General features: G+C 45.6%; 1 protein-coding gene and 1 long non-coding RNA gene across 52 annotated transcripts; both read left to right on the top strand.

The window, feature by feature from the left end:
- The first annotated feature begins 3983 nt into the window (after positions 1-3983).
- LOC147347153 (BOLA class I histocompatibility antigen, alpha chain BL3-7-like) lies at positions 3984-15166 on the top strand. 50 transcript variants are annotated; one of them, XR_015152150.1, is made up of 9 exons: positions 3984-4067; positions 4381-4650; positions 4849-5124; positions 6027-6302; positions 6421-6525; positions 6947-6979; positions 7119-7166; positions 7804-7883; positions 8026-8630. XR_015152150.1 is itself a non-coding variant. In XM_086369545.1 (8 exons), exons 1-8 carry the CDS (start codon positions 3995-3997, stop codon positions 15149-15151), a joined length of 1383 nt encoding a protein of 460 aa, XP_086225671.1. In that variant the 5' UTR covers positions 3984-3994; the 3' UTR covers positions 15152-15166. The 50 variants fall into 50 exon arrangements, 17 of the variants coding, with proteins under 17 accessions (XP_086225671.1, XP_086225670.1, XP_086225673.1 ...); XR_015152148.1 differs by lacking the exon at positions 7804-7883 and adding an exon at positions 7329-7475; XR_015152147.1 differs by having other exon boundaries at positions 7329-7883.
- Positions 15167-15461: 295 nt separating this feature from the next.
- Positions 15462-23830, top strand: LOC147347152 (uncharacterized). 2 transcript variants are annotated; one of them, XR_015152180.1, is made up of 4 exons: positions 15462-17410; positions 18761-18895; positions 20879-20994; positions 22705-23830. It is a non-coding gene; the product is annotated as an uncharacterized LOC147347152 (long non-coding RNA). The 2 variants fall into 2 exon arrangements; XR_015152181.1 differs by lacking the exons at positions 15462-17410; positions 18761-18895 and adding an exon at positions 19332-19754.
- The last annotated feature ends 3624 nt before the right edge of the window (positions 23831-27454 follow it).

The raw sequence follows: 27454 nt of genomic DNA, 5'->3' as shown, positions 1-27454 counted from the left end.
GTACACGTTATTTCTAATCTAATGTTGGCACTGATCTGACAGGAGGTACCAGGCCAAGCTCAGAGTTTGGGGACTCCTGGCTGTATATGTTCTAACACTTTACAAGGACACTATCTATGGTCTCTGCTGCTGCTGCTGCTGCTGCTAAGTCACTTCAGTCGTCTCCGACTCTGTGTGACCCCATAGACGGCAGCCTACCAGGCTCCCCCATCCCTGGGATTCTCCAGGCAAGAACACTGGAGTGGGTTGCCATTTCCTTCTCCAACCCATAAAAGTCAAAAGTGAAAGTGAAGTCACTCAGTCGTGTCTGACTCTTCGTGACCCCATGGACTGCAGCCTACCAGGCTCCTCCATCCATGGGATTTTCCAGGCAAGAGTACTGGAGTGATCTATCGTCTCTGATACTGTGTAATCTCCCTTGCTGTACCCAGCATAAATCCAACTTGATTCCCCACAGATTTGCTTCTGGTGGTCTTTGGCTGAAGAATATTGAGACATGTTACTTGTTTGCAAAAAACTTTTATGTGTCTCCATTGCAATAGGGGCATATGTTTGTATCCTGAGTGTCTGATTGACATAGAAAAGATTTATCTGCTTTGATGACTTTTAAGCTTTGGGTCATAAAACTCTTCATTCCACATATGTAAAAAAATTCATGTATATTTTTGTCTAGGAGAGAGGGGTCCAAGGGTGAAAGGAAACAAAACTGACTGAATTTGGGAAGAAAGCATATATAGCAGGAGCAGTAAGTAAAAAGTAATAAGGTGGTGAATTCTAATGTTCTGCTTCACAACTTTACAAGTATGTACAAGTCCTACAAAGTATTGATATCTGTTGTGTTCAGTTGATAACTTCTGTGTGTCCTTATGTTTACCAGGTTAAGGAAAACACCAAGAGATCAAGGATTATACCCATTTATCATTATCGGACAACTAGCAGTGATGGGCAGTTTTGAACACTTACGACCTTAAGGTGATAAACCATGGTTTGGCCCATGTCTGAACACTCTATCTGTTAAAATACACATTAAAGAAACGTTCAGAGCATGCTGTATTTTAAAGCTATATCTAAGACCTGCACAGACAAATCTATGACTTCAATATTGATTATTTTAATGTGCATCAATCCATGAGTCACATAGGATCTTTTAGGGGAAAGAGACAGGAGATTAATTAACAACATTCTAGATATGCATTGACCAATATGCTAGCTAGTAGCCACATATTGCTATTTAAATTAAATTAAATTAAAGTGCTCAGCACAACAGACACTTTAAGGTGCTAAATAGCCTCATGTAGCTACTGGTTACCTGACTGGACAGCACAGACATAGAACAATTCTTTCAGCACAGAATGTTCTGTTGGAATAGACTGCTCTTCATGATTTGTGGGCCTCGAGTCTGGTGCCTTAGACCACGTGAGATGAAAGGGCCAATGTTATTTTTCTTAGACACTACATCAGACTTCTGTCTGGGATATGAATACATATTAGGCTGCTGCTGCTAATTCGCTTCAGTCGTGTCCGACTCTAATTAAGTGAAACAATGTATTACTTTGTAGAAATATTATAATAGTACAAGAGATGCTCAATGTGCAAAATAGGCTTATGGATTTTAATGTAACAGAATAGAAAATAGTCAATGATATTGTTTCAGGTCCACTGTGGAAAAAACCTTTGAGAAACTACAATTTGTATAGTTTTAGTTTGTATCCAAGATGAACATCCACAATTATCTGAAAAGATTATTAAAATATACTTCTCCTAAGTATGTGTGAGCTTTTTCACTTTCATACACTTCAATCAAAATAACAAACTCAATGCAGATGCAAACCTGAAAACCCAGTGGTCTTCTAGCGAAAGAGACAAGAAAGAGACTTGGAAAAAATGTAAAAAGCTCCATGCTTCTCACTACCCTGTTTATTTTGGGAAATAGTTATTCATATTAATATTATTCTAAATAAACTAACAAAAATCTTTAAGGTTTATTATTCGTAGTATGGAAAATATGCATAGAAGTGGTCACATAATACTATCCTTGGGGTCCTCACTAATTTGTAAGATTGTGTAGATATTTTAATCAAAATCACAAACAGCCCCAGAACTTGGACTCGGGGAGACGGTGGGACAAAGAGTTCTTGGTGCAGAAAGGGAGTTCAGTTCAGGCGCTCAGTTGACTCCGACTCTTTGTGACCCCATGGACCGCAACACGCCAGGCTTCCCTATACATCACCATCTCCTGAAACTTGCTCAAACTTATGTCCATTGAGTCAGTGATGCCCTCTAACCATCTCATCCTCTGTCATCCCCTTCTCCGCTTGCCTTCAATCTTTGCCCAGGGTCTTTTCTGATAAATCAGTACTTCACATCTGGTGGCAAAAGTATTGGAGCTTCAGCTTCAGTCCTTCCAATGAATATTCAGGACTGATTTCCTTTAAAATTGACTGTTCTCCTTGCAGTCCAAGGGACTCTCAAGAGTCTTTTCCAACACCACACTTCAAAAGCATCGGTTCTTCGGCACTCAGGTTTCTTTGTAGTCCAACTCTGACATCCATACATGACTACTGGAAAAGTCATAGCTTTGACTAAACGGACCTTTGTTAGCAAAGTAATGTCTCTTTTCAATATGCTGTCTAGGTTGATCATAGATTTTCTTCCAAGGAGTAAACATCTTTTAATTTCATGGCTGCAGTCACCATCTGCAGTGATTTTGGAGCCCCCCAAAATAAACTCTCACTGTTTCCATTGTTTCCCCATCTATTTGCCAGGAAGTTATGGGACCAGATGCCCTGATCTTAGTTTTCTGAATGTTAAGTTTTAAGCCAACATTTTCACTCTCCTCTTTCACTTTCATCAAGAGGCTCTTTAGTTTCTTCACTTTCTGCCCTAAGGATGGTGTCATCTGCATATCTGAGGTTATCGAAATTTCTCCTGGCAATCTTGATTCCAGCTTGTGCTTTATCCAGCCCAAATTTTGCATGATGTACACTGCTGCTGCTGCTGCTGCTGCTGCTAAGTCGCTTCAGTCACGTCGGACTCTGTGCGACCCCAGAGACTGCAGCCCACCAGGCTCCCCTGTCCCTGGGATTCTCCAGGCAAGAACACTGGAGTGGGTTGCCATTTCCTTCTCCAATGTATGAAAGTGAAAAGTGAAAGTGAAGTCGCTCAGTCCTGTCTGACTCTTCCAAACCCCATGGACTGCAGCCTACCAGGCTCCTCCGTCCATGGGATTTTTCCAGGCAAGAGTACCAGAGTGGGGTGCCATTGCCTTCTCCGATGATGTACTCTTCATATGAATTAAATAAGCAGGGTGACAATAAACATCCCTGATGCACTCCTTTCCCAATTTGGAACCAGTCTGTTGCTTCATGTCCGGTTGTAACTGTTGTTTCTTGCCCTGCGTAGAGATTTCTCAGGAGGCAGGTCAGGTGGTCTGCTATTCCCATCTCTTGAAGAATTTTCCACAGTTTAAAACAGAAGTAGATGTTTTTCTGGAACTCTCTTGCTTTTTCGATGATCCAGCGCAGGCTGGTAATTTGATCTCTGGCTCCTCTGGCTTTTCTAAATCCAGCTTGAACATCTGAAAGTTCACGATTCACGTACTGTTGAAGCCTGGTTTGGAGAATTTTGAGCATTACTTTGCTAGCCTGTGAGATGAGTGCAATTTGTGCGGTAGTTTGAACATCCTACCTAGCAGGAAGGGAGGTATCAGGGCAAAGTCCCAGGTCCCTGGAAGGAGAGCCTCTCCGGATCTCAGGGTCAAGGGCGGTGTCTGGGGCTGGGATGCTCCATGTTAGGGATTCCCCTTCTCCCCGAGTTTCACTTTCTCTCTCACAACCTGTGTCGAGCCCTCCTGCTTGGACACTCGTGACGCCGCTCCAGTTCTCACTGCCACTGGGTGTTCGGTTTCTAGAGAACCCAATCAGCCTCTCCGCGGATCCCGATTGCAAAGTCTCCACCGACCCGCCCGGATTCTGCTTCTTCCCAGACCCAGAGGATGTGCGTCATGGGGCCGCGAACCCTCCTCCTGCTCCTCTTGGGGGTCCTGGTCCCCCGAGACACACGGGCGGGTGAGTGCGGGGTCGGGAGGGAACGACCTCTGCGGGGAGAGGCGAGGGGATCTTCCGGGAGTCTGGTGGGCAAGACCCCAGGGAACGAGCGACCCCGACTGCTCTGCCCAGCCCCCACCCCCTCCCCGGGTCCCGTCCTGTCCCTCCGTTGCATCCCGACCCCTCTTTTCTTCCCCCTCCGAAGTTCGGGCCGGTCTTCGACCTCTTCCATCTCATTGACCCTACGACCCTTCCGCCCTCCCTGTCCCATCACCTCGGACCCGGGACGCGCGCCGCGGGGAGGTCGGGCCGTCTCACCCCTCCCCGCCCCCAGGCTCCCACTCCCTGAGGTATTTCCTCACCGCCGTGTCCCGGCCCGGCCTCGGGGAGCCCCGCTTCATCGCCGTCGGCTACGTGGACGACACGCAGTTCGTGCGGTTCGACAGCGACCGTCCAGATCCGAGGATGGAGCCGCGGGCGCGGTGGGTGGAGGATGAGGGGCCGGAGTATTGGGATCAAGAGACGCGGATACAAAAGGAAAACACACAGACTTTCCGAGCAAACCTGAACACCCTACTCGGCTACTACAACCAGAGCGAGGCCGGTGAGCGACGCGGCCAGGGTCCGGGTCACGACCCCCATCCCCAGGGACCGGTCCGGGTCCCCCCGAGTCGGCGAGTCCGAGGGTCACCCCAACATTGTAGAACACGCCCGGCCCCCTGCCTGGAGAAGCCGGTGGGGACTTGACCCGGTTTCATTTTCAGTTTGGGTTTAATCACCGCGGGTGGTCGGGGTGGGTCAGGGTCGCACACCATCCAGTGGATGCACGGCTGCGGCGTGGGGTCGGACGGGCGCCTCCTCCGCGGGTATAATCAGCACGCCTATGACGGCAAAGATTACCTCGCCCTGAACGAGGACCTGCGCTCCTGGACCGCGGCGGACACAGCGGCTCAGATCACCAAGCGCAAGTGGGAGGCGGCAGGTGAGGCGGAGAGATTCAGGAACTACCTGGAGGGCGAGTGCGTGGAGTTGCTCCGCAGACACCTGGAGAACGGGAAGGACACGCTGCTGCGCGCAGGTACGAGGGGCACGGGGCCGCCCTGATCTCCCCTCGGGCCGGAGCTGGCTTCCCACGAGGAGAGGAAAATGGGGTCCCTGTGGAAACAGCGCCCCAGGTTCTTGTCAGGAGAGGGAGGAAATCCGCCCGGGTTTTCATATTCTGTACAAGACAGTCACCAGTGGCCCCACTTCTCTGAAGGACAATTAAGGAATCCAGTGTCTTTGACGAAGAAGCAGGAAACAAACCATCCCTGAAATAGCTGGTCAGCGGTGCCCTGTAACCCTGGCCACCATCTTGTGATCCATGACTTTCTCTCTCAAGGCCTGTTCTCACCCTGAGAGCATCTTAGGAGGCCTGACTCCAGCTTTTCTGAGTCATTCAGCCTTCACCAGAATCAGGACCTTTAGTCTATATTCTCCCCCTCACATTTTTAGAGCACCTATCCTAGTCTCTTATTCTAGAAATTTCCAAGGACTAATATAGATCATCCCTGATTTCTGATTTGAGGAATTTATCTAGCTCTTGTGCTGCTTTTTTCAAAAATATGGTCTTCAATGTTCCATAGCTTAGAGGGTAAAAAAAGTTCATAATAAGTCTGGGGATCTGATGTACAGCCTGGTGACTATAGTTAATAATAATCCTGTATTGTATACTTTAAAATTGATCTTAATCATTTTCATCACACCTGTCAAACAGACACACACATAAGGCAAGTTGATGAATACATTAATTACCTTCACAGTGTACATATATATCAAACTGACATGTAGTACACTCTAAATGTGTAGTTTTTGTTAAGTATACCTCACTAAAGCTGGGGGAAAAAATTACTGTCTGTCCTTTCTCAGGATGGTCACATGATGCTGCTTTAGTGACCCATGGAGGTAACACAAACTGTGACTTTTCTGATTCTTCCTCAGACCCTCCAAAGGCACATGTGGCCCATCACCCCAGCTCTGAGCGTGAGGTCACCCTGAGGTGCTGGGCCCTGGGCTTCTACCCTGAGGAGATCTCACTGACCTGGCAGCGCAATGGGGAGGACCAGATCCAGGACATGGAGCTTGTGGAGACCAGGCCTTCAGGGGACGGAACCTTCCAGAAGTGGGCGGCCCTGGCGGTGCCTTCTGGAGAGGAGCAGAGATACACGTGCCGTGTGCAGCACGAGGGGCTTCAGGGGCCCCTCACCCTGAGATGGGGTAAAGGAGGGGGTAGGAATGGAGTTTCCTCTCAGATAAAGCAGGAGCCCTTCAGGACTCAGTTCAGCAAGGTCAGGGCTCAAGCCTGAGGTCAGGGCCTCTTCCCTTGCCTCCACAGAACCTCCTCAGCCCTCTGTCCCCATCATGGGCATCATTCTTGTCCTGGTTCTCCTCGTGGTGGCTGTGGTGGCTAGAGCTGTGATCTGGAGTAAGAAACGCTGAGGTAGGGAAGACAGGGAGGGACCTGAGTTTTCTTGTCTCACTGGGGGTTTCAGCCCAGGTAGAAGTTTACCTGGCTGGTTACTGGAAAGTACCCTCCACACACATGTGGTGTCTGGAGCTGATGCTAATATTTTCCTTTTCTAAAACACGTGTGAAAATGAAAGAGAAATTTTTCACCTTCCTAATTCCAGTTGGGGACCAGGTTTCCAGCACTTGAAGGTCAGAGGGAGGTCCTTGCTGAGGACCTCCAGGAGGGCAGGTGGCCCCGTCCTTACACGTCTCCCTTCTCTGTGTTCCTGATCCTGGCATGAGTTTTGACCACAGTTCCAGAAAGTTCTCTGAGGTCCAGGACTAGATGTTCCTCTAGGATCTCATGACTCAGCCTTCTCCCTGGCCTCTCACGTGATATTTTCTTATCACAGGTGAAAAAGGACGGATCTACACCCAGGCTTCAAGTAAGTATGGAGGGGGTGATTCCTGAGACCCTTGTGAGGGTGCAGACAGGAGGCCATGGGGGGCTCACCCTCCTCAAAGTGCCTTCTCTAGTTTCTCTCCTGTGGGTTCTGACCACATCCTGGTCTTGTTCTCCCCCAGGCAGTGACAGTGCCCAGGGCTCTGATGTGTCTCTCACGGTTCCTAAAGGTGAGACACTGGGGTGTCTAGATTGGGAGAGTAGTTGGGGCAGAGGGGACACACTGGGTGGTGGGGGTCTCTGAGTGGGACATGTGAGCGTGTGGGGGGCTGTGGAGAATGTCAGCCCTTACATGACCGCCTGAACTGGTTCCTGATTCTTTTCTCTCACAGTGTGAGACAGCTGCCCTGTGGGGACTGAGTGATGCTCGGTCCTGCTTTGTGATGTCATATCCCCAGACCCCTCTTTCTGCAGCTGCATCTGAATGTATCTGTGCTCCTATTGGCATAACGTGAAGCTCTTTGCTTCATATGCACTGAGTAATGATGTCTTATTTCCTTTTTGAAGATAAAATCTGTATAGATGAATTTGTTTTTTCTAATTGATGCTATGAAGGGGGATTGGATAATAAAGATGAGGATTCCTAAAGTTTGAAAGAGGAAATAAACTGAAACACTGAGAACCTTCCAGATCCATCCACAGGTTTGCTGTGCTGAGTCAGCTGCAGGAGAACAGGAGGAGGTTGTGAGGAGTATGGACAGGGCCTGTGCCCAGTCAGTGAACCATGCCTGGTGGGCATGCATGCACTGCCCATGGTCACTCCTGGACTGGTCACTCTTCTCCATTCCATTGTCCTTGTCCCTTCAGTAAATCCTTTTTCCACCAAGGACCTGTGATCATGGACTGAGAAGTCACCTGGGCCTTGTATCTCCAGCACCATGGGCAGGGTGCGTTTCTTAAACGGTTAGCCTAGGCTCAGGCCTTGAACCAATCCTTAGCTCCTGTCATTTTTGAATGTGTTTATATTTTGCTTATTTAGTTATTGCTATTATTGTTGTTGCTGTAATGACTGTTCTTTTTCATGTGTAGAGTCCTGGTCTCATTCTTCTCTGGGTGATCCCATCTCTGACAGCAGCAGGGGTCACTTTGCCTGTCATTGTCCCCACAAGTCAAGGGATCCATACACACAGGATCTCAGCGGTGTCAAGAGGGAAATTTCAGAGCCATCCAGCTCTTGCCATCCTAGAAATTTTGCCGGATTCTTCTTCCAACTTTTCTCCATCTTTAAAAAGAACCACGTGATGGAACTTGCAAAGAAGAGGGACCCGATAGTTTTCTTATCTTGACTTAATTCTTGCTGGACTTCTCTCTTCTCTGCAGTCTGCCCCCTTTTCTGCCCTTACATCTTCTAAGGCTACTATTGGCTCCCATCTCAACTCATAGATTTAGAAAGCTAGTCTAATAAAATCACAGCGGGTTGAATATAGGAGCCGGAAGCGAAGGATCTTCCCTTTCTGAAGAGATAGAGCCTTGTGTGTGGTATGCGGGCTGATCGGTGTGGGAGGGAAGGGAGATCAGCCTTTATGAGTAAAATATAGGCCGCATTGAGGTCGGTGCGAATGGATGTTGTGCTGTAACTGCAATGAGACAGCATGTGGCCTGAGGTCACATTAATAAAGACACTATCTCTGGAATAGGGAAGTGCTTTACTGCCCATTCATTCAACTGATATTTGTTGTGTGATGGAGACATGACACACTCTTTTTGCATCTAGGAGAACTCAGTGAACTAACAACTGAAAAACCTTGTCCACCATGTGCAATGTGTTCTAGAAGGAAGGGGCAGAGCATGACTGTGAGCCTAGTGAGTGAAGTGTTTCCCGTATAGGTTGGTAAATGCTCTGAGGAAGGTGACGCAGAGTATGAGTGTGTGGGGACAGGGCAGGTGGCTGTGTTACTAGGGTGCACAGGGGCCTCACTGAAAAGGTGACCTTTGAGTAAAGATGTGGAGAACATGAAGGATTGTCCACAAGGAGGTCTAGCGGAGGTTCTCTCCAGGCAGAGGAGCCTCCAGGGCAAATGCACGAGGGTTCTGTGTTCAAGGGAGAGCCAGGAGGCAGCTGGGGCTGAAGGAAAAGGAATTGTGATGAGATCCCATGTCCGGCCAGATCCTGTGGGCCTCCAGGATGTTAGAGGGGGTTGATTTTATCTCAGTAAGCTGTGAGGTCATAGGATGATACAAACAGAGGAGGACCTGCTATGACTGCTCTCTGGAAGGGTCAGCCAGGCTGCTGTGCAGAGGCAGGAGGTGAAGGGCGAGGGAGGAGCAGAGGAGCCTGAGGGAAACAGCACAGGGTCCAGGCTGGGGAGGCTACTGCTTGTCTGGGGTGTGAGCAGGGAAGATAGTAGTGAGTGAGTGGATTCTTGATTTATTCTGAAAATGCATTTTACAGCACATCCTAGAGGATTAAATCTCAGTTATGAGAAAGAGTGAAGGAGGACTGCAAAATTTGAGATTTGCAAGTAAGCATGTGGGGCACCTACTGTGGAAATGAAAGGACTCTGGAAGGAGCATGTTGAGGAGGCATCATCAGCATTTGGTTTAGGGAGGTGGCAACTGAATTGGGTTACTAGTCTAGGGTTTAGTTGAGATCACTTGACTGGAGAAATAGATGGAAGTGGTCACACCATATAAATGATATTCAAAGCCTTGAGAATAGATGAGGTCACAGATGAGGGGAGAATTGGCTATAGAAGCAGAGGAACAAGGACTGAATCCTGAATCCCCTTTGCTATGGGAACTGATCAGACCACACACCTGAGCAGACGGCACCATTCTGACACCTAGATGGCACATGGAAAGGGGTCCTGAAGGACATGAAGGAATGTCCTTCACCTGCACTCCTCTTAGAGACAGAAGGTCTGGAATAGACTTATAACACAGTTGGTGCTGATCTTCAGATCACACATTTCATAGCAGGAACACAGATCTGGATTCCCACCTGGCTGTGCACCAGCCTCCCTGTAGGCTCGTTCATAATAGACTCCCGGACTCTGAGCCCTACACTCTAGATGGTGGATCTGGGAAGAGTCCTGAGTATTTTGTAACAATCTCAACAAGCAGTCCTGAGCAGACTGGGATCCACTGACGTTAAAGATCAGAGAATGATTAAGGTGGGGAGGGGTCTTAAACACACATTTAAATGTTTTTTTTTCCTCAGAGGAAAAAGACAAAACATTTGGTGCGAGTTACATGTTGTTTCTGCCGTGTGCTATCACCAGGCTGAAAATTTAGGAAGTGATTATCAGCTCGCCATAAAGAGAGTCTCTGAGTTGCTAAGAGAGTAAATCTAAATTTTCTCCACACATGCAAAAGAGGTAATTATGGGACATGATTCAGTTGTCAGACAAAGCTATGGTGGTGATAATTTTGAAGTACAGAAGTGTATCAAATCAACAGTTGTACACCATAAACTGACGCAATATTGTATATCAATCATAATAAAGCAGAAGGAAAAGTCTCTGAATCCTTGCTCTCTGAGTCTTCCCTGCATGGTATTCTTAGGTAGTTCTGGGTAGAAAAAAAGATTTCAAATTGTTCTAAATGAAACAGAGAGAGGCACACTTGTGGTTTTGAGTTTATTTCAGGGAAAACCACTGAACAGCCCTGAGGCCACAGCCAGGAACAGAATCCTCAACCCCACCCTGGTCAGGGCCCACCCAGGAACCCCTTCCCCTGCAGGTGAGCACAGTACTCCTGTTCACAGCACTGTCAGCCCTGATGCTGGACAACGGACCCTGTGGTAGACTTGCTCTCTGCTGCTCCTGACAGCTGGACGGCACACTGCCACCCCTTCCCCGTGTGCCATATGTGCCTAAAGTATTCAGTGCAGTTCCAGTCTCTCTATGGCACCATGTCCTAAGGAAGAGTCCAGCATGTGGTAACCTGCCTGGTGGAGCCTCAGCCTCTTTCTACCTGCAGGAATATTTAGGAAGCAAGGTTTTCTGTCTAATGGAGGAAGCTGTCTGCCTTCCACCAAGATCATCAAGTGTGAAATTCCCCTTATTTGGGAAGAGGGTACACATTCTGGGGTTGGAGAAGGAGAGTGAGGGAGGGGAAAAGAATGACAAATTTCAATCTTTTTGAGCAGTGATCTAGATCAGACTTGGTCTGCTACTTTGTAACCAGTCAGGTTGGATGAATGAATCAATGATGTCTTTCAACTTCTTCTGTGACCTTGCATTATGAGGGCGTTTCTGTCTACTCTAGTTTATACTCTCAGTTAAGCAGAGTGCACTTCGGAATGATGAAATGATTACTCAAAATGTCCTCCAGCTGCCATTGTCTCATTCCAGGCTTAAAAAAGAAGATCTATAAGTCTTCATGGGACCCATACATATATACTGACATTTTATTGCATATTAGCTTTTGTAACTTAGGCAATTTCAAAGAACGTTCAAACTACTACACAGTAACCCTCATCTCACATGCTAGCAAAGTAACACTCAAAATTCTCCAACCTAGGTTTCAACAGTATGTGAACTAGAACTTCCAGATGTACAAGCTGGATTTAGAAAAGTCAGAGGAACCAGAGATTAAAGTGCCAACATCCGTTGGATCACAGAAAAAACAAGAAAGTTCCAGAAAAACATCTACTTCGGCTTTATTGACTATGCCAAAGCCTTTGACTGTGTGGATCACAATGAACTGTGGAAAATTCCTCAAGAGATGAGAATAACAGAACATCTTACCTGCCTCCTGAGAAACCTGTATGCAGGTCAAGGGGCAACAGTCAGAACCCGACATTGAACAACAGACTGGTTCCAAAATGGGAAAGGAGAATATCAAGGCTATATATTGTCACCCTGCTTTTTTAACTTCTATGCAGAGTGAATAGTGAAAGTGGCTCAGTCGTGGCTGACTCTTTGCAACCCCATGGACTGTCCATGGAATTTTCTAGGCGAGAATACAGGAGTGGGTAGCCTTTCCCTTCTCCAGGGGGATCTTCCCAACCCAAGAATCAAACCAAGTTCTTCCACATTGCAGGCAGATTCTTTACCAGCTGAGCCACAAGGGAAGCCCAAGAATACTGGCATGGGTAGCATATCCCTTCTCCAGGAGATCTTCCTGACCCAGGAATCAAATGGGGGTCTCCTGCATTGCAGGTGGATTCTTTACCAACTGAGCTATCAGGGAAGGCCTATGTGCAAAGTTCAGTTCAGTTGAGTCACTCAGTCATGTCCGACACTTGCAACCCCATGAATCCCAGCACTCCAGGCCTCCCTGTCCATCACTGACTCCTGGAGTTTACTCAAACTCATGTCCATCGAGTCGGTGATGCCATCCAGCCATCATTCTCTGTCGTCCCCTTCTCCTCCTGCCCCAATCCCTCCCAGCATCAGAGTCTTTTCCAGTGAGTCAACTCTTCGCATGAGGTGGCCAAAGTATTGGAGTTTCAGCTTTAGCATCAGTCCTTCCAATGAACACCCAGGACTGATCTACTTTAGAATGGACTGGTTGGATCCTCTTGCAGTCCAAGGGACTCGAAAGAGTCTTCTCCAACACCACAGTTCAAAAGCATCAATTCTTCGGTGCTCAGCTTTCTTCACAGTCCAACTCTCACATCCATACATGACCACTGGAAAAACCATAGCCTTGACTAGACGGACCTTTGTTGGCAAAGTAATGTCTCTGCTTTTGAATATGCTGTCTAGGTTGCTCATAACTCTCCTTCCAAGGAGTGCTGCTGCTGCTAAGTCACTTCACTTGTGTCCGACTCTGTGAGACCCCATAGATGGCAGCCCACCAGGCTCCCCCATCCCTGGGATTCTCCAGGCAAGAACACTGGAGTGGGTTGCCATTTCCTTCTCCAATGCATGAAAGTGAAGTGAAAGTGAAGTCGCTCAGTCATGTCCGACTCTTAGCGACCCATGGACTGCAGCCTACCAGGCTCCTCCATCCATGGGATTTTCCAGGCAAGAGTAATGGAGTGGGGTGCCATTGCCTTCTCCATTCCAAGGACTAAACATCTTTTAATTTCATGGCTGCAATCACCATCTGCAGTGATTTTGGAGCCCCAAAATATAAAGTCTGATACTGTTTCCACTGTTTCCCCATCTATTTCCCATGAAGTGATGGGACCGGATGCCATGATCTTCATTTTCTGAATGTTCAGCTTTAAGCCAACTTTTTCACTCTCCTCTTTACCTTTCATCAAGAGACTTTTTAGTTCCTTTCATTTTCTATCATAACAGTGGTGTCATCTGCGTATCTGAGCTTATTGATATTTTTCCTGGCAATCTTGATTCCATCTTGTGCTTCTTCCAGCCCAGCGTTTCTCATGATGTACTCTGCATAGAAGTTAAATAAGCAGGGTGACAATATACAGCCTTTTCGTGCTCCTTTTCCTATTTGGAACCAGTCTGTTGTTCCATGTCCTGTTCTAACTGTTTCTTCCTGACCTGCATATAGCTTTCTCACGAGGCAGGTCAGGTGGTCTGGTATTACCATCTCTTTCAGAATTTTCCACAATTTATTGTGATCCACACAGTCAAAGGCTTTGGCATAGGCAATAAAGCAGAAATAGATGTTTTTCTGGAACTCTCTTGCTTTTTCCATGATCCAGCGGATGTTGGCAATTTGATCTGTGGTTCCTCTGCCTTTTCTAAAACCAGCTGGAACATCTGGAAGTTCACAGTTCACGTATTGCTGAAGCCTGGCTTAGAGAATTTTGAGCATTCCTTTACTAGCGTGTGAGATGAGTGCAATTGTGCAGTAGTTTGAGCATTCTTTGGCGTTGCCTTTCTTTGGGATTGGAATGAAAACTGATCTTTTCCAGTCCTGTGGCCACTGCTGAGTTTTCCAAATTTGCTGGCATATTGAGCGCAGCACTGTCACAGCATCATCTTCCAGGATTTGAAATAGCTCAACTGGAATTCCATCACCTCCACTAGCTTTGTTCATAGCGATGCTTTCAAAGGCCCACTTGACTTACCATTCCAGATGTCTGGCTCTAGGTGAGTGATCAAACCATCATGTTTATCTTGGTCATGAAGATCTTTTTTGTACAGTTCTTCCGTGTATTCTTGCCACCTCTTCTTCATATCTTCTGCTTCTGTTATATCCATACCATTTCTGTCCTTTATCAAGCCCATCTTTGCATGAAATGTTCCCTTCGTAGCTCTAACATTCTTGAAGAGATCTCTAGTCTTTCCCATTCTGTTGTTTTCCTCTATTTCTTTGCATTGATTGCTGAGGAAGGCTTCTTATCTCTCCTTGCTATTCTTTGGAAATCTGCATTCAGATGTTTATATCTTTCCTTTTCTCCTTTGCTTTTGCTTTTCTTCTTTTCACAGCTATTTGTAAGGCCTCCTCAGACAGCTAATTTGCTTTTTTGTATTTTTTTACATGGGGATAGTCTTGATCCCGGTCTCCTGTACAATGTCACAAACCTCCATCCATAGTTCATCAGGCACTCTATCAGATTTTGTCCCTTAAAACTATTTCTCACTTCCACTGTATAATCATAAGGGATTTGATTTAGGTCATACCTGAATGGTCTAGTGGCTTTCCCTACTTTCTTCAATTTAAGTCTGAATTTGGCAATAAGGAGTTCATGATCTGAGCCACAGTCAGCTCCTGGTCTTGTCTTTGCTGACTGTGTAGAGCTTCTCCATCTCTGGATGCAAACAATATAATCAATCTGAATTCGGTATTGACCATCTGGTGATGCCCATGTGTAGAGTCTTCTCTTGTATCATTGGAAGGGGGTGTTTGCTATGATCAGTGCATTCTCTTGGCAAAATTCTATTAGCCTTTGCCCTGCTTCATTCCGTATTCCAAGGCCAAATTTTCCTGTTACCCCAGGTGTTTCTTAACATCCTACTTTTGCATTCCAGTCCCCTATAATGAAAGGGACATCATGCAAAATGTTGGGCTGGATGAAGCACAAGCTGGAATCAAGATTGCCGGAAGAAATTTCAATAACCACAAATATGCAGATGACACCACCCTTATGGTAGAAAGCGGAGAGGAACTGAGGAGCTTCTTGATTAAAATGAAAAAGGAGAGTGAAAAAGTTGGCTTAAAGCTCAACATTCAGAAGACTAAGATCATGGCATCCAGTCCCATCATTTCATGGCAAATAAATGAGGAAACAATGGAAACAGTGTCAGACTTTATTTTGGGGGGGCTCCAAAATCACTGCAGATGGTGACTGCAGCCATGAAATTGAAAGTTGCTTGATATTTGGAAGAAAAGCTATGACCAACCTAGCAGCATATTCAAAAGCAGAAACATTACTTTGCTAACAAACGTCTGTCTAGTCAAAGCTATGGTTTTTCCAGTAGTCATGTAGGGATGTGAGAGTTGGACTTCATAAAGAAGGCTGAGTACAAGAAAACTGATGCTCTTGAACTGTGGTGTTGGAGAAGACTCTTGAGAGTCCCTTGGAATGCAAGGAGATCAAACCAGTCAATCCTAAAGGAAATCAACCCTGAATATGCATTGGACGGAGTAATGCTGAAGCTGAAGCTCCAATACTTTGACCACCTGATGGGAAGAACTGACTCATTGGAAAAGATCCTGATGCTGGGCAAGATTGAGGGCAGGAGGGGCAGGGGATGAGAGAGGATGAGATGGTTGGATGGCATCATCCACTCGAGGGACATCAGTTTGAGTAAGCTCCAAGGGTTGGTAATGGACAGGGAAGCCTGCTGTGCTGCAGTCCATGGGGTTGCAAAGAGTTGGGTACGACAGAGCGACTGAACTGTACTTTTGTGTTTCTTTGTACATGCATTTGCTGGGGAAAGTATCTATGAAATTGATTAGTTACATGTGACCCACACAGAAGTCTTTTAAGTACTAGTTTAGACACCAAGCTATAATCTCTAGTCCATGAAGACTAATAATCCAACAGTCTTAGCAGATCCATGATGTGATAAAAACGCTCATCTTTTTCCTGGCAATTACCAGTCTGGGTCAAGATAAGGTAGTTTACTTGCTTATGCTCACTTTCAACGTCTGTATGTTTCTTACTGTGAGCTGATCACAAGCATTTCCCAAACCAGCACTGGCTCACAGAAGACATAAAGTATCATTGGTTTGTGGGCTTATATTCGGGCAACTACCTGGTGCCAGAAAAATAGCAGGATTGACAAAATAGGCTTTGGAGATTCCATTTTAGGTAACATGGTTGGCCTGGTTTTAAGGTTTATGTGGCCAGTGAAAGCAAATAAAAATAATAGATTAAATATAAAAAGCTTCTGTAAGTACAGTACTAAGAGAATAAATATAAATATAATTTAGGCAAAAAATAAATGTGGGCAATATTTCAGAGGGAGTTGTTTTCACCCTTAGGGCATTAGCCAAATCTGGAAAAATCTTACCTTTGGTTTACTAAAGCTTATGAGCTGTAATAGGAAATGTAACCCAGAGCTTGCTCATGTAGGGAGCATAGGTGACATCCCCTCCTTGAAAATCCAGAAACCAAGATTCATATCCTCGGAGAGGATGTGGAGAGTTTGGAAGCATGGAACCTACTACTGGGAATATAAAATGGTGTTGGAAAATACTCAGCCAGGACAGATTATTAAAGGCAATATTGTGTCCTGGGGATAATGAAAGAAATTAATGTCATCCTCAAAGAGTTACAGGATATAAGTGTGGTGGTCACATCATATCCAGTTAATTCTCCACTGTGGTTCTTGCAGAAACTGGCATGATAATTGCCAGTGACAGTGAGACAACTGTAACTCTCAACCTGGCTACTTTCTTTTCATTTCCTACCTTTATGTTTCTACCTACAAAGTTTTCTCTTTTAATTCCAAATAACCTGGAAGTTTGGCCTAGTATTTTTGGAACATAATTTTTCTCTGGATATATGAGGAGTGAGACCCAGAGCCTTGGACTTGAACTCTCTATTGTTTTGGTCTCTGCATTTCTAGCCTTAGTTCTGTGAGAAGCCATGTGGTCAGATGATCCCAGAGTCATCCTGTGCTTGGCAGGTCTAAGGTGCTCCCAGTGTTCCCTCCTCTGGGAGCAATACCTCTGTATAATACTCACTTTAGGAACATAAGCTGGACTAGTGACTCTCTGGTAACATTTAGGAGATTAATAAACATACATTTTGGGATCACAGGGCAAAAAGATATGAGGGACCCATGGTCAGCTGTCTCAGGACTAGCTGTGCAGGCCAGGCTGGGGAAGCAGAGATTCCACAAGGAGGATAAGTGACCTGCATTCCTTTCCCACCTGAGAAGTTCCTCCTCTAGGTCTCAGCCTCCACAGGCCCTGCGCTCAAACAGGAGGACAAGGAGGAAGAGACCATCAGCAGAGATTCTCATCCTGTCTGGAATGTGAAGGAAACTGTCTGTAAAGAGGACAGGAAGGAACATGAAGAGACAAACGCCCCCAAATGGATACCTGGTGACCAAACCCTCCCCTGTCAGACCCCACAGCTGGGAAGATGAGGAAGGTAACATCTCCAGGCTCCCTGTGCTGCCCCCCACCCCCAGCCCAGCTCTCCCTTTCCTCCAGCTCACAGTAATGTCCCGGGAGCCAGGGGTGACACTATAAATACATCTCTGCTCATCTCCCAACACACCATCATGAACACACACTCTGAGAATCCTGTTCTCCCGATATGTATTAATTCACTCTGTGCAGCCGAACCCAAGTAACACTGGTCTCACACACTGGTGTGTGTCTCCCAGGACAGTGAGGCAGGGAGTTCCAGGGCTGCTAGGGTGGCCCTGCAGGGCTGCTTGGGCTTCCCTGGTGTCACATGGTAGAGTCCGCCCCCCTGTGCAGAAGACTCGGGTTCAATCCCCGAGTTGGGAAGATCCCCTGGTGAAGGACATGGCAACCCACTCCAGTATTCTTGCCTGGAGAATCCCATGGACAGAGGAGACTGGAGGGCTACAGTCCATGGGCTTGCAAAGAGTCAGACACGACTGAGCGGCTAACACCTTAACCTTAGGGCGGCCCTGCACACGAGGTTGTCCAGGCATCCAGGTCCCCGGGACCTTTCCTCTCTCTCTCCCTGGGACCTTACCCTTGTTGGCATGGACCGAGGAACCCAAGACCACGTTCATGGTTTGGGAGCAACCAGGGAAAGCAGGAAAGGAGGAAAAGTTTCTTCCCTTGAAAATCAAAATTCAAAAACTTACATCTGCCTCATCATATTGGCGAGAATTTAACCATGAGGACAAGCAGCCTCAGAGAGATTGGAGAATGAGTATATTTTAAATCTAGGTGACTTTGTCTAGGAAAAAATTCTATTATTATGGAAGATGAAGGATTTTTGCTATACGTAAATGTTTAAAATCATCAGTGGAGAATCATTATTATCAATATCTTAAACTGAATTAGATTTGTATTTTAAAAATAGAATAGTCTCAGAATATATTGCTAATTGATAACAAAGTTGTAGATAGAATGTATGCAAAATACCATCTTACAAAATGGACTCTCTCTCTAGAATACTGTCTAAACTGTAACACTTACCTTGTTCTGGGAGGGAATGTGGAAAGATTTTGGATGGGATGGAGGAGGAAATTTACTTTTCACTGTAACCCTTTATGTCATATGAACTTTTTAGACTTTATGCATGTATGAGTCAGTTGAAGAAAACCCCACACTGATTTGCTCATCATTTGTTATGTAGTTACTAGATGTCAGGCTCTGTACAGGGTCTCAGTGAGTGACACACCAAGGGATTCACAGCAGGGTGGAATGAGATGTAAATGCAACCTAGTCTATAATGAGTTGTTGGGAAACAGCTTCCAGGAGGCAGGGAACTGATGGAGAACCTCCTGTGTGCCAGGAGTGGCGCCCCCTGCTGGGAACATGAAGAAAACTGAGGACTATGCTCTGGTGACCTAAACCTCCCACCCTGATGAGGATCCGTGCCAGCCCATGACTTCCCCAGACCCCTGCTAATCTCTGTTGTCCTTGTGTGGTAAGTGAGTAAGGTTCACGAAGGAGATGAAGAGGCAGGAGGCTGGGGTCCTGGGCTCTTAGGACTCAGGGCAGAAGAGTACTCTTCGAGGCTTCAAAGGGTGGGAGGTGTGTGATGCCTGGAGAGGAGGGGTACCCTCCTTGGTGTCCTTCAGTGTACGTCTAGAGAGGGAGAAGGTCATTTTCCTGCCTCTGGAAAATGTTAGGGGGACCCCTGGCCCCCACTCATGCCTGATCTCCTTGTCACCCTTGTGGCCTCCAGGCTCCACTCCAGGTCCTGTCCTTTGATCTCCAGGAACCACCTTCATAGCCACCAGCTGGGCAGATCTTTTTCCCAATCTGTTGGGCCAGTCTTTCTGACACAGTGGTGCCACTGTTATAGCAAATAAATGGACAATGTCCCAGTAACCTTGACTGTGAGCTCAGGATGAGATTTCCCTTCCTTGAGTCTCCCTGCCCCACTGCCGCCCCCAGCATCATGTATGGGGGTGTGTGAAGTGGGGACTGAGGTGGAGGTATTTCTCTGGAAGAAAGGAATTCCTGTAATCTCCTGTGCTCTCTCCTTTTCTCTTTTTCCTTCTTCCACCTGTACTTGAGTCACAGCATACTTGGAAGGATGTGAGAGCTGGACTATAAAGAAAGCTATGTGCTAAACAACTGATGCTTTTGAACTGTGGTGTTGGAGAAGACTCTTGAGAGTCCCCTGGACAGCGAGGAGATCCAACCAGTCCATCCTAAAGGAAATCAGTCCTGAATATTCATTGGAAGGACTGATGCTGAAACTGAAACTCCAATACATTGGCCACCTGACGCAAAGATTTGAGTCATTTGAAAAGACCCTGATGCTGGGAAAGTTTAAGGTGGGAGCAGAAGGGGATGACAGAGGATGAGACGGTTGGATGGCATCACCTACTCAATGGACATGAGTTTGAGTAAACTCTGAGAGTTGGTGATGGACAGGGAGGCCTGGCTTGTTGCAGTCCATGGGGTTGCAAAGAGTCAGACACAACTGAGTGACTGAACTGAACTGAACTGATACATGTAATTTCAGAAAAATACCGAAAACATAAGTATAGTTTACCACCAGAATACAGAGCTAGCACCTGTGTGTTTATCATCCAGGTGGAAAACAGAGCCTCTACCAGCACCCAGGCCCGAAGCCCCTGTGCCTCTCCCCACTCAGACCCCACCTCCCTGTGTTCACATCTACTCAGTGACCCTCCCCCACCCTCTCCTCTCTGGTTCCTACCTCCCACGCCCGTGGCCTCCATCCCACAATGTCAGTGTTTCCTGCCTCTCCACACTTCTCCAGGAGCCTCCCCACCTTACAGGCACTTTGGGATCTCCTCTCTCTCTTCTTTCTCCCCTCTCCTCCTGCATCCTAGGAATGGAGGTTCCAGAGCTGATTCCCCAGAGGAAGAGTCTGTAAGTGTGGCAGTAGCCAGTAGCAAGGTCCCATCCCTTGATAATGAGGACACCCTGTATGTTTGTGGGCTCCACCCTGGACCTGGCATTACGGCCTTGATATCTGATCCTCTCTGAGGCCAAAGTCCTTGGTTATTTAATGGGGAGAGAAATGTCCATGTCAGCGCGTATTTTGGGTGAAATTCCAACTTTGATTTTGACACCGAATGGACACCAGCTTGTGTGCACAGCACTCACCCACTGCTGGGAGCCTAAAGAGAGCCTGGGCAGGTCTCTGGTAAGGAGGTCAAAGGGGAGCTCAGGTGTCCAGTCATCAGCCCGGTGGCCACACTGGGTCATGACCACTGTTTCCTCTCCAGTTCTGCACAGGGAAGGCAGAGGATGCATTGTGGTCTGAGTCAGAGGTGGCTGCCCTGGTCCAGTGAGGGGGTGAAGGTGGTTTCTGAGCAGCTCTGGGGTCAGGCTCGAGGGTACAGCAAGGATTAGAGGAGAGGAGAGCGCTGGAACCCCGCCTGTATCTCAGTTTTCCATCTTTTCTCTCCATGTCTCCTCTCTACAGCTCATTGATGCAAACATCCTGTTGCTGCTGCTGCTAAGTTGCTTCAGTCATTTCCGCCTCTGTGCGACCCCATAGACGGCAGCCCACCAGGCTCCCCCATTCCTGGGATTCTCCAGGTGAGAACACTGGAGTGAGTTGCCATTTCCTTCTTCAATGCAGGAAAGTGAAAATTGAAAGTGAAGTCGCTCAGTCATGTCCGACTCTTATCGACCCCATGGACTGCAGCCCACCAGGCTCCTCCATCCATGGGATTTTCTAGGCAAGAAAACATCCTGGAAAGTTGATAATCGCTTCTTCCATTTCCTGTTCATTTCTAGTTGATATAAAATGTGCTTTCATTTTAGTATAGTTTGAAATTTACCAAAAAGTAGCAAAGTTAGTAGAGAGTTACTATATAGCCCACACTCTGTGAGGACATTTTATGCCACCATCATACAGTCCTCACAGCTGATGATGACCAATATTGATACAGTGTTACTAAACTCCAGAATTTATTTGGACTTCATTAGTTTTCCTTTAACCTGATCCAGGATCCTATGAAAGACACATATTAAGTCTGAATTGTGTCTCCTTCAGGCTCCTCTGGCTGAGACAGTCACACAGACTTCTTTTATTCTTGATGACTTTGATGTTTTGGGGAGTACTGCTCAGAGACATAGTAGAACATCTTTTGATTTGACTGGGGCAAAGGGTTTTGGGAAGAGGACCACAGAGATGAGTGACATTCTCCAGTCACCAAAGGTACACACTGTCCACTGGGATATCACTAATAAGTTCACTTCATCACCTGGCTAAGGTACATTTCCCAGGTTTCTGTGTGAACTTCTATTTTTACTTTCCCACTCCTCACCCTGTGATCTTTAGAAGAAAGTCACTATGTGCAGCCCACACTTAGGGGCGCTCTGATATGCACATTGGTGTACAGTTCAGCTCAGTTCAGTCGCTCAGTCGTGTCCGATTCTTTGCCACCCCATGAATCGCAGCATGCCAGGCCTCCCTGTCCATCACCAACTCCCTGAGTTCACCCAAACTCATGTGCATCGAGTCGGTGATGCTATCCAGCCATCTCATCCTCTGTCATCACCTTCTCCTCCTGCCCCCAGTCCCTCCCAGCATCAGGGTTAGGTGTGTGCAAATATAAGTTTTCAAATGAGTTGGAGAAAATACTAGATTCATCAGTGGACAGGATGGAGAGTTTCTGGGTAGCTTCCTTAGAAACTGCTGACTCTCATTTCTCAAGGCTGCGCTGCTTCCTATTCCTGCCCCAGTGAGTGAGGGTTTCTGCTGCTCTGCGTCCTTCTGCTGCTCCAACCTTGGCGTCACCAGTTCTTGGACTGTAGATGTGCCATCAGGTGTGATGCACGTTACTGTCTTTGTAATTTACATTTCCTAACAACATAAGATGTTTAGCATCTTTTCATATACATTTCCATTGTTATACCTTCTACAAGAGGTGTCTGTTCAAACTTTATTTTTAAAGACTTATTTTCATTTTGTTGAGTTGAAGACTTCTATGTATATTCTAAAACACGTCCTTTATCAGATATGTGAATTTACAATAATTTCTCCCAGGCTGTGGCCTGACCTCTTCTACTGATCTAACAGTATTCATTAATGAACAGTATACTTTTCTGGAAAGAAAAATGAGAAATTTCTAACTGCACTTGTTTCTGAGTAGAGGACTTGAGTGAATGGGGAATGAGGGGAAGAACATGGATTATTTATTTTTGTATATGCTTGAGTATCTCTTCAATTCTCTTGTGTGCTGGTAAATAATGCTTTCAAAAATTACATGAAAATCCCTTACATTTGTAAGCACTTGACAGATCACCCTCAGCTCATACACTAGGATGTACATTCTGATCCTCTAGCTGGGCTGGAGCTCACCTCGCTTCTGTGTTATTCTCCTGTTAGACATAAGTCATCTCACAGAAGATCAGCATCAGACAAGGACATCTGAGTGCATGACACAGAGAGACAAAACAAGAACACGACAGCATTCTGTACAAGCTCAGACCAACCAGGCAGCACGGTGCGCCTCACCGTGGACCAAACCTCTCCCTGTGCTGATCCAGAGACCACTGCTTCCTCCCAGTCACAGCTGTATCCTCGCTCTAGTCTGCCCTCCCTATAGCAGAGGCTCACTGAGGTGCCCAGGCATAGAATTGCCCCCACTTCCTGACCACACCCAATCTAGAGTGAGCCAGTCTCGCATAGACGCTTCTCAAAATCAAAGCCCACATCCTCTATATCAGCGGTCCTCAACTTTTTGGCACCAGGAACTGATTTCATGGAAGACAACTGTTCCATGGATCAGGGGTGGGAGGAATGGTTTCAGGATGATTCAAGCACAGCATTTTTATTGTACACTTTATTTCTAATATACTATTGGCACTGATCTGACAGGAGGTACCGGGCCAAGCTCAGAGTTTGGGGACTCCTGGCTGTATGTGTTCTAACACTTTTCAAGGACACTACCTATCGTCTCTGATACTGTGTAATCTCCCTCGCTGTATCCAGTATAAATCCAACTTGATTGCCCACAGATTTGCTTCTGATGGTCTTTGGCTGAAGAACATTCAGACATGTTACCTGTTCGCCAAAAACTTTTAAGTATCTCCATTGGAACAGGGGCATATGTTTGTAGCCTGTGAGTGTCTGATTGACATAGGAAACATTTTTCTATTTTGATGGCTTTTAATCTTTGGGTCCTAAAACTCTTCATTCCACAAGTATAAAAAATTCATGTATATTTTTGTCTAGGAGAGAGGGGTCCAAGGGTGAAGAGAAGCAGAACGGATTGAATTTGGGAAGAAACTATAGCAGAAGCAGTAAGTAAAAAGTAATAAGGTGGTGAATTCTAATATTCTTCTTTACAACTTTCTAAGTATGTACAAGTCTTACAAAGTATTGATATCTGTTGTGTTCAATGAACACTTTCTTTTGGGCTACCTGAAGACTTCTGTGTCTCCTTATGTTTACCAGGTTAAGGAAAACACCAAGAGATCAAGGATTATATATAGTGATGAGCAGTTTTGAACACTTACAACCTTAAGGTGATAAACCATGGTTTGGCTAATGTCTGAACACTCTATCTGTTAAAATACACATTAAAGAAACTTTCAGAGCACGCTGTATTTAAAGATATATCTAAGACCTGCACAGACAAATCCATAACTTCAATATTAAGATTATTTTAACGTGCATCAACCTATGAGTCACACAGTATCTTTTAGGGGAAAGAGACAGGAGATTAATTAACAACATTCTACATATGCACTGACCAATATGCTAGCTAGTAGCCACATATTGCTATTTAAATTAAATAAAAGTGCTCAGCACAACAGTCACTTTAAGGTGCTAAATAGCCTCATGTAGCTACTGGCTACCTGACTGGACAGCACAGACATAGAACAATTCTTTCAGCACAGGATGTTCTGTTGGAATGGACGGCTCTTCATTATTTGTGGGCCTCGAGTCAGGTGCACTAGACCACGTGAGTTGAAAGGGCCAATATTATTTTTCTTAGACACTATGTCAGATTTCTGTCTGGGATATGAATACACATTAAGCTGGTGTGTAACAAAATCAAACTAGGTTATGAGTGGGTCTGGCCCCTTCAGGTACAAACTGTTCCCAGTTCCTAAGGGGAAACACCTGTCCCCCCACCTTCCTTCCCAGATTGAGGACACTCTCTGGCATCACTTTCTAGGCGGTAAGTTCTCTCCTAGAGCAGCCCAGGCGCAGGGCCCTCAGTTAAGTTTGGGGAGGCAGGGAGTCCAGCTCAGGAAAAAGCATTTTCCAAAATGAAGAGGAGCCAAAGGCAGGGATCAGTCGAGAGACGCCCTGGTTCCTTCAGAACAGCAGTTCTCAGAGTGTGGTCTGTGGAACCCTTGATGTCACTGAGACCCTTTCATGAGATCCCTGAGGTGAAAGCTACTTTCATAGCATCACTCAGATATTATTTGACTTCTCACTGTGTTGACATTTGCTTTGATGTATAACAGCAGTAATGGAGACTATGGTAGCAAACTTAACTAGTAATTATTTCCTCAAAACTTTCTTGCAGAAAAAAACAAAACTAATAATCAGGTTTGCTTTAAAACATCCAGAATGACACATTAAAAATTCTTATCTGTCCTTAATAACCAAAATGGAAAAAAATACGAAAAATAATATATCTATACACATGTATAAGTGAATCACTCTGCTGTACAGCACAAATTAACATTATAAATCAAATATCCTTCAATAAAATAAAATTTTAAAAATAAATGAAAAAATGCTTATGTTTCCTAATCATCAGTCTTAAATACACGTTTTAAAAGTATCTTCTGTGATGACATGGAAAGTACACATCGAGCACTTCTACTACATTTCAAAGTCCTATGGCCCAAGAAAAAACTGTGTGATCTGAACTACCCTCTTTTTCACAGAAAACAACTGTTATTGAAAGAATGAATGAGCAGAAACATCTGTATAATTTAGTGAAACAATCTATTACTTTGTAAAAATCTTATATTAGTATTAGAGATGTTCAATGAGCAAAATAGGCTTATGGATTTTAATGTAACAGAAGAGAAAATAGTCAATGATATTGTTTCAGGTCCACTGTGGAAAACCCTTTGAGAAACTACAATTTGTACAGTTTTAGTTTTGTATCCAAGATGAACACCCACAATTATCTGGAAATATTATTAAAAAATACTACTCCTACCTATGTGCAGACTTTTTCACTTTCACAGACTACCGTCAAAATAACAGATTCAATGCAGACGCAAACCTGAAAATCCAGTGGTCTTCTAGTGAAAGAGACAGGAAAGAACTTGGGAGAAATGTAAAAAGCTCTATGCTTCTCACCACCCTGTTTATTCTGGGAAATAGTTATTCACATTAAACACATGGGTTATTAATATTATTTAAATAAACAAAAATGTTTAAAGTATATTATTCGTAGTATGGAAAATATGCATAGAAGTGGTCACATAATACTATCCTTAGGGTGGTCACTAATTTGTAAGATTATGTAGATATTTTAATCAAAATCACAAATAGCCCCAGAGCTAGGACTCAGGGAGACAGTGGGACAAAGAGCTCTTAGAGGGGAGTTCAGTTCAGTTCAGTCGCTCAGTCATGTCCAACTCTTTGTGACCCCATGGACTGCAGCACACCAGGCCTCCCTGCCCATCACCATCTCCTGAAGCTTGCTCAGACTCATGTCCATCGAGTCAGTAATGTCATCCAACCGTCTCATCCTCTGTTATCCCCTTTTCCTCCTGCCTTCAATCTTGCCCAGCACAGGGGTCTTCTCCAATGAGTCAGTTCGTCCCATCAGGCAGCCAAAGTATTGGAGCTTCAGCTTCAGTATCAGTCCTTCCAATGAATATTCAGGACTGATTTCCCTTCAGATCGACTGGTTTGATCTCCTTGCAGTCCAAGGGACTCTCAAGAGTCTTCTCCAACACCACAGTTCAAAAGCATCAATTCTTCAGTACCCAGCTTTCTTTACAGTCCAACTCTCACACATGACTACTGGAAAAACCACAGCACCATAGCTTTGACTAGATGGACCTTTGTTGACAAAGTAATGTCTCTGCTTTTTAATATGTTGTCTAGGTTGCTTGTAGCTTTTCTTCCAAGGAGCAAGTGTCTTTTCATTCCATGGCTGCAGTCACCATCTGCATGATTTTGGAGCCCCCAAAAATAAAGTCTGCCACTATTTCCATTGTTTCCCCATTTATTTGCCATGAAATGATGGGACCAGATGCCATGATCTTAGTTTTCTGAGTGTTGAGTTTTAAGCCAACTTTTTCACTCTGCTCTTTCACTTTCATCAAGAGGCTCTTTAGTTCTTCTTTGCTTTCAGCCATAAGGGTGGTTGTCATCTGCTTATCTGAAGTTATTGATATTCTCTTGGCCATCTGATTCCAGCTTGTGCTTCATCCAGCCCAGCATGTCACATGATGTACTTTGCATGTAAGATAAATGAGCGGGGTGACAATATACAGGCTTGACGTATTCCTTTCCCAATTTGGAACCAGTCTGTTGTTCCATGTCCAGTTCTAACTGTAGCTTATTGACCTGCATACAGATTTCTGAAATAGGCAGCTCAGGTCGTCTGGTATTCCCATCTCTTGAAGAATTTTCCACTGTTTGTTTTGATCCACACAGTCAAAGGCTTTGGCATAGTCCATAAAGAAGTACATGTTGTCTCTCTTGCTTTTTCGATGATCCAGGGGATGTTGGCACTTTGATCTGGCTCCTCTGGCTTTTCTAAATCCACCTTGAACATCTGAAAGTTCAGGGTTCGGGTTCTGTTGAAGCCCGGTTTGGAGAATTTTAAGCATTACTTTGCTAGCGTGTGAGATGGGTGCAATTATTGGGTAGTTTCAACATTCTACCTAGCAGGAGGGGAGGGATCAGGGCAAAGTCCCAGGTGCCTGGAGGGCAAGCCGCTCAGGATCTCAGGATCAAGGGCGGTGTCTGGGGCTGGAACGCTCCATGTTGGGGATTCCTTCTCCTCGAGTTTCACTGAATCTCTCACAACTTGTGTTTAGCCCAGCTGCCTGGACCCTC

Source organism: Bos grunniens, chromosome 23 (genome assembly GCF_055505025.1).
Source record: "Bos grunniens cultivar Pamir isolate PY7600 chromosome 23, Bosgru_T2T1.0, whole genome shotgun sequence".
NCBI lineage: Eukaryota > Metazoa > Chordata > Mammalia > Artiodactyla > Bovidae > Bos > Bos grunniens.
Note: the sequence above shows the minus strand (reverse complement) of the source record. Positions and strands in the feature narration are given on the sequence as shown.

Coding starts and splice junctions, on each gene's coding strand:
- LOC147347153 (XM_086369544.1), top strand. CDS start 3,995: ATGTGCGTCATGGGGCCGCGAACCCTCCTCCTGCTCCTCTTGGGGGTC. Junction 5,125..6,026: donor GGACACGCTGCTGCGCGCAG/GTACGAGGGGCA, acceptor ATTCTTCCTCAG/ACCCTCCAAAGGCACATGTG. Junction 7,167..14,834: donor GTCTCTCACGGTTCCTAAAG/GTGAGACACTGG, acceptor TTTGCATTCCAG/TCCCCTATAATGAAAGGGAC.